The 7,110-nt window shown below is 48.8% G+C and overlaps 1 protein-coding gene across 3 annotated transcripts in view; it reads right to left on the reverse strand.

Moving 5' to 3' along the window:
* The window catches only part of ASPSCR1 (ASPSCR1, UBX domain containing tether for SLC2A4), a 67,792-nt gene that overhangs the window by 49,944 nt on the left and 10,738 nt on the right, over positions 1-7,110 (reverse strand). For all 3 annotated transcript variants that reach the window (XR_002095107.1, XM_019503792.1, XM_019503801.1), the window contains exon 2: positions 2,825-2,925. Coding sequence is in view for 2 of the 3 variants with exons in the window: in XM_019503792.1 (XP_019359337.1) it covers positions 2,825-2,925 (101 nt within the window). In the remaining variant the exon portion in view is untranslated. The remainder of the gene's footprint in view (positions 1-2,824; positions 2,926-7,110) is intronic.

Raw genomic sequence — 7,110 nt, forward strand, 5'->3', positions numbered from 1 at the left:
ATAAGATGGGAAACTCCCTTCTCGAGAGCACAGAGGCAGAAAGGGATCTTGGAGTCATTACTGACTCCAAGATGAACATGGGCCGACAATGCAAGGTCACGGTTGGCAGGGCTAACCGGACCTTGTCATGCATCCACAGACGCATCTCAAGCAGGTCCAGGGAGGTGATCCTCCCCCCCATGCGACACTGGTCAGGCCACAGCTGGAGGACTGCGTCCAGTTCTGGGCGCCCCACTTCAGAAGGGATGTGGACAACATGGAGAGGGTCCAGAGGAGGCCACCCGCACGATCCGGGGACAACAGGGCAGGCCCTACAATGAGAGACTGCGGGATCTGAACCTGTTCAGCCTTCACAAGCGAAGGCTGAGGGGGGGACCTGGTGACCATCTATAAACTCACTAGCAGGGAACAGAAGGGTTTGGGAGAGACCTTGTTTCCCCGAGCACCCCCTGGCATAACAAGGAATAATGGCCACAAGTTGTTGGAGAGGAGGTTTAGATCAGACATCCGTAAGAACTACTTCACGGTCAGGGCGGCTAGGATCTGGAACCAACTTCCAAGGGAAGTGGTGCTGGCTCCTACCCTGACCATGGGGGTCTTTAAGAAGATGCTTGATGCCTACCTGGCTGGAGTCATCTGAGCCCAGTTTTTCTCCTGCCCAGGCAGGGGTCGGACTTGAAGATCTACAAGGTCCTTTCCGACCCGACTTCTACGATTCTATGCTACCTCTTGATTATAAGACTCAACATTCAAGACTAAAAAGGAATCAGTAATGAAGGGAAACAAGCACATTCAGCTGGCCACATTTTACACAAGGCACCCAAGTTTGAGGGGTTGGCAGAGATTGGAGCAGGGCCAGAACACAGCTCCGCCAGCAGGCGATGTGAGCAGCAACAGCTTCGTAAGTCTGAGGAGGAGGCTGGTTGCCAGTCGTGCACAAGACCCAGATGCACACTGGGGACAAGCAGGGCTGGCTGCTCTGCTGGGAAGGTGAGACCTGCCACAGCTCTCCAGCTGCAAGCCATACAGATGACAGCACCATGAAGGGTGGTCAGCCACCTCCCAGAGACACAGCCTTCAGCAGCAGCACTGCCAAACAAGTCAATAGCAAACTGGCTGTTCCATAGAGGACCCTGGGACCACGTGACAGAAGATACAGGAATGGGCTTTGCTGCCACCAACAACTATGGGATGGCAGGATCACTGTGGGCCCTGCACGAGGGAACCATACCTTCATGAAATACTCGGGCAAGGAGGTCCCAGCCAGTCCAGATACACAAGGAGATGCCCGAAGAGCAACGCCTGCTTCTCCTTGGAACAAGTGCAGCTGGGAGCTGATGCTAAAGGCTAGCTCTCCATGGCTGTGCACACCATGCAGTCTCTCAGGCCTTAACAAAGCAGGCAGAAAAGACATGAGCAAACTCTTGGTGCTCCTGGCCACTGGATGGCAAAGGAACAATCCTGCACTCTGTCTGTCCAGATGGGACGCAGCCTTCTACTCCAAAGGCCATGATGCTATGAACAGATGTTCTCTGCCACTCTAAGGCCCAGCACATCTAAGCCAGCACATGTGTTGCTGCAAGTCTGCAAGCACAGCAGCTAGCAGGGGCCACTTTCTCCTCCAGCTGCAGCTACAGCAAACATAGCAACACAAGAATCAGGAAAATCCAGCCCCTGCCAAGGCCTGTCTCAATTTCTTCCATCATATCCTTGGACTCCTCAGTCATTCCTCCTCTCATCCACAGGCAGCCAGAGTGAGTGCCTTCTCTGCCTGTTCCTATCCACACCTCCTCCACCTAGTGCCTCATGCCAGAGTTCCAGGAGCCTTTGGCATGACAGTGGGTCACTGATTTCTGAATGGATATTTAAGTGATTTGGTACCAACCCCACCACTATCAGCTGCTAGTGACAAACACTGCACCACAACATCTGCACCACAGAGTAAGAGCTACAAAAGTTCTCCACTCGCCTTAGAAACAGCCAACAGCAAAAAGCAGGAGAGGACTGGAGAAGAGAGAGAATGAGCTAAACAGACATGGACATTGCATCATCAGGGTAGGTAAAATCCTACTAAAACAAGGAAGCTGATGTCCCCTTTTTGCTGTTGCCTCAAGAACCTCAAGCTTTCCAAAGCCACAAAAGAAGAAAATCAAAGAGAAGAACTGACCTTGGAGCACAGTTTATTAGTTTGACATTTCCAAACAATAGCGGCATTTTTTAAGTCAAGAAAAGCCAGAAGGAAGCACCAAATATAGGTTGTAGCAAAGTGGAGGCAAACAAACCAAACTTTGTAAGACTTACAAAAACATTTAGTGAGTGTATTTAGGTACAGACAAAAAAGGAACAGGAACAGGCAGGAAGTTTAAACAGGACCTAATCAATGGTTTGAAAATGCCACTTCAGGCTACAAGGGCTCCGGGCTTCCTTGAATCACCTACAGAAAACCAGCAGCTTGTCCAACAAAGAGCCTTGCGTAAGGACATCTGAGACAGCCAAGCAGACCCTCAGAAGGCCACCTGTCTCTGATGGCAGCCAGCATTTCAACAAAAATCCCTACAAGGGACACCTACAGTAACATGTCCATGGGGAAACATCATCCAGCATTCAGGCCATCAGGGACTGAAAGACCAACAACAAGGGAACACTGACTAAGCTAAAAAGACATGAACGCAATGCAGGTGGTAAGGAATACAGTTAAATAGGGCTAGTGCTGCAAGTCTGAGAACTCTGACTGTGTCCCTTGAACAGCAGTAACTCTAGCCCCTTTGCCAAGTCAGGAGTCTGCCTGAGGACAAGCACTTTCCCCCTGCACACTGTTGTTTACCTGCTTTGTGTAAAATGTTGGAGAAGGTCCCACAGGGTCTGACTAGAGTGAAAGGTGTCTTGCAAACGGGAGCCATCATCCAGCTGCAGTGCAATCCGCACCTGTAAGGAAAAGCCACCCAATTAGACCAGAGTTGCAACAGACTCAGCATCTTCACAGTGAGACATGTCCACATTGTACCCACCTCGAGACCCTCCCGATCCTGAACAAACCTGGCATTTTTCATCCTTAAAAGACAGAAACCAGGCCTGCCCAGTGAGGTCCACATGGGTACCATCATTCTCAAGTCATGTGGGTGGAAGCAGAGCCAGCACCACACTGAGTCATGCCACGGTACAAGCAGGCACTGTGCATGTACCCAGCTCTCCAAAGGGCAGGGCTCACTGACATGCCCCCAGTGCTGGGCTAACAAGGCTACACTGCTTCTACCTCGGGTGCCAGCACATGCAGAGCAGGTGCAGTGCGTCTTGGCAGAACACAGCCTCGCCCCATACAGACACACTCTCACCGGCAGGGCTCTCACTTGCACCCTTGGCCTCCAGCTGAGGCTTTAAGTTCTTGACTAGCAGCCAGCGTCATTCTAAGCCTCACAGACTGGGATCACAAAGCAGTCTCCTGACGCTACTCTCTGAGTCTGTTCTCTGTTCCAAATGGTCTTACCAGATACAAGGCTAAGGGTACTCCTAATTCCAGGCCCCAGATATGATACAGGGGACAAATATCCCACAAGCAACTCTCCCATGAAGAGGCAAGCCTTACAAAGGAGTGACTGTAAGCATACACTTCTCCTCTCGCTGGCTGCAACACCCCCACCCTTGAAAGAGGAGGGGAAAGCAGCTGGACGAGATGCAAAGATGGGACCAGTTTTCAGGCTGGATTTTTGAAGCTCTAACATGGACTGAAGGGTTTGAGTTTGTAATACAATGTAAATAATTTCTGCTGAGAGTTGTAGGATTTCAGTCTACCCCTGCATCTAGTTAGAGACCCACAGAGCCAAATCAACAGCTCTTCCTTCAGTGCCTGTCCCCCAGCATGCATCCAGCACTGTGAAATTCTGCACTTAGAATCATCTCTGGTGGATCCATGCCTTCCATCCACACCCTCACACGAGCTGTGCAGCATCCCCAAGCTGTCAGATTTCACCCAGGGCACAAGAGTCCAGTTTCTTCACATGTGTGCACTGTCAGATACAGCGAGACTCATCTGAGCACAAGGGCCCAAAGCCTCCCCTCTGCAACGAAGCCTTGGGAGGAGACTGCCTGCAAAGAAGCTCCATTAGGGAAACCTTATGGAGAAGCCGCTGTATCCTCCCATGGGAGAGGAAGCCAGCTGTCCTCCCCTTCTCACAGAACAGTGCCCCCAAGCCTGGCTGTGCTACATGCAGAGTCGCTCTGCACTCCAGCAAAGTTCTGGCCCTCAAGAGATTCCTGGTTTCTGATCAAAACCTCCTCAATTGCTCTGTGCTCAGAACTGAACCATCCGTAACACCTGCAGGGAGCCGTGGAGAGAAGGAGCACACAGACTTTTTATAACCCTGCTCTCAAATTTCAGTACCATGAGGGGGTGCTCATGCAGCTGTAGCAGACTGCCCTCCAGATAGTTTTCATGCTTCATAGGAACTTCCCAAAGTGAGAATAAGCAGAGACCACTTGGAAGACTTTGAGATTCCTGGTAGTTCCAAAAGACAGTAGTTTTTTCTATCATAGACCAGGCAAAGCTATTTTCATTCTTAACATTTCTTCCCACTGGGTTTTCCTTAGTTGACTTCTTGAGATCAGACATCCTCAGAACATCCCGTTTTAGGAACCTAACTCTGCTGAATTCTAGCAGCTCACATTCACTGCTGCCAAGCTTCTCTTTTGTTTTCAACCGATTTCTCCATTGACTGCGGTGTGAAGAGAGGTTGACTGCACTGGTTGCGATCACCAGGTCCTGGCAGGGAAGCAGCCTTCTAATTTAACACAGATACCATTTTGATGATGCCGTTTGGTAGCAAATGCAGCAAAATAGCTCTCCAGGTAGGCAGAATCTCCTGTAACAGCAGCATCTCTCAGTTTCTAGAAACCCACAGCTTTCATTAGCCTGACAGAACTGACTGTGAACGAAGAGCCCAATTAGGCCAAGCACTTATGGCAGGAACAACTGCTTTCTTCCTACAGGGATCATTCTGTGGGCCTTGCCTCTGCTGTGCTTGAGCTACTGGAGGAAGGCAGACAAAAATCAAACTGAAAACCTTAAGCCTCTTTTTGAACAGAAAACATGCTTAAAAAAAAAAGCAGACACCAGACAAGACTTCAAACAATCTACAAGGATTTCCTTGGTGGGGCTGGTGCCATCTACCTCAGACTACTGCAGAGAATGCTGGGAGCCACGAACATTTCTGCACAGAGAACAGCAAGCGTCCACAGCTACTAACAGAGGAGCTAAGTAGTTTCATCCCATCACTAACACGACCTCCTGTTTTCTTCCTTGCCCGCGACCAGCCTTAGATTATCCTCAGCTACAGAAGAGTGATGACAGCTGACATCACCATGCTACAAGACTCTTGCCCAGACAGTCAGTCTGCCAATTGCATCAGATTTTGGGCAGCAGTTCAAAGCCAAGCATGTCACGAAAGTCATATTCAGTCAATTAAACAGTCTTAAAAATCCCAGGCTGAACATAAAGTATTAGAGAGAGCAGTGCCAATTAGCTGCTAAGTTTACAAACATGTGAGTAAAAGGCTGATGACTGGATCCCTAGGTTCATTCTTTGTCATGGTGCCACACCCCTGGTACAAGAATCTGTTGGGCACTGCACTAGATATGTTTTGGAGGTCAAAGGTCTTTACAAACTGTGGATGGCAAATCCAAGGGCAATTACCATTCACCTGCAGAGACAACAGATCTGCTGAGCTGGGATGCACCTTGGGAAATCGCATCTCCTCCCATCACACAGCCCCATCCTGGACCTTGGCCCCCATCCTATGCTGCACTCTGGAGAGTTCATTCCAGCTCTGCCACAACCAGCCCCCACACTTAAAAACCAAGCTTGACCAGCTCCTCTTGGCACACAACTATCACTGATGAGTTTGCTTATGAAGTTACCCAGCAGTTTTACAAAATGCTTACTGTACGTGACACTGATTGCCTGTGGCAGTGAATTCTTTTAGTTTTCTATGTTCAGCAGAATTTAATGGCTGATGCCTTCCCCTCATCCTCTTGCTATGGAGTTCAGTTTACACCGTGTCCTAACGCTTCTTTAGAATAACACTAGCCATTTTCTTGCACCATATCTCTGTGTACTGCTCAGCCCAAGGAGCGCTCGTCACCCACAGCTCACAGGCTACACGGTGCCCAGGAGACCCTTCCTGCTTTTCAGCCCTTGTCTTTTCCAACCTCATCTTTAAGATGGGACAACCTGACACAGATGCTTGCTCCAGGTTGGGTCCTCTTTCCAGAGCCCTGGCAGCTCCACTACCCTATGAGAGCGAGCTGGGTCCCTTGTTAAGTTAAAAATGACTGCAGGTGATGCCAGGCAGTATTTGCCAACTCTCATAATTTTTGGCATTGTTCTTAAAGTCTATGCTTCAGAAACGTGAAAAAATATATATAAAGGAAAAAACTAAATTTATGTTTATATACCTAAGAAAGAGCTAAGTTTTTCACATTCCCAAAGCACAGACTTTAAGAACACCACCAAAAATCATGAGAGTTGGCAATACTGAGCCAGAATAGCTTCCATTACACTGTCTGTCATGAGATCACAGTACTAAAATCTGCACAAAACACAACAGAGCCACGCAGCACGGAGGTTTGGATGTCAGGGCAGTATGGCGATGTGACATACGGGAGAACACTCTTCCAACAACGGTTAGCAAGCGGAAACAGGGAGCTAGTGCTGTGTTATCTGCTTGCCTTCCACAACATTTGAGAAAAGTAGATATGAGAACATCAGCTACCAGTCACCATGACAGACAGATTAGCATTTCCAAACTCTCCTTAAGCAAGATCTCACATATCTTATGGGTTTATTCCCATAAACAGCTATGTATCGTGTCTAATGCTTTCTGTAAATACACACCTACCTGCTACCATGAAAAATATTCTAAAAGCTTTTAAAGAAAAACAGACATTGTGAGATCACGTGACAAAGACAGGTACTCGGTAAAGCAAAACATCCCTGGCACCTTACATTATACCAACACGAGCCATTTGACCGGCTGCTGAAACACATCCACCTGTCAGATAAACCAGCTCCTGAGCAAGGCGGCGAGGCTCTGACGTGACCACAAGAGATCGGGGCCT

This window comes from Gavialis gangeticus, unplaced genomic scaffold, assembly GCF_001723915.1.
Source record: "Gavialis gangeticus isolate Ggan-Ray unplaced genomic scaffold, GavGan_comp1, whole genome shotgun sequence".
In the NCBI taxonomy this organism is placed as follows: Eukaryota; Metazoa; Chordata; order Crocodylia; family Gavialidae; genus Gavialis; species Gavialis gangeticus.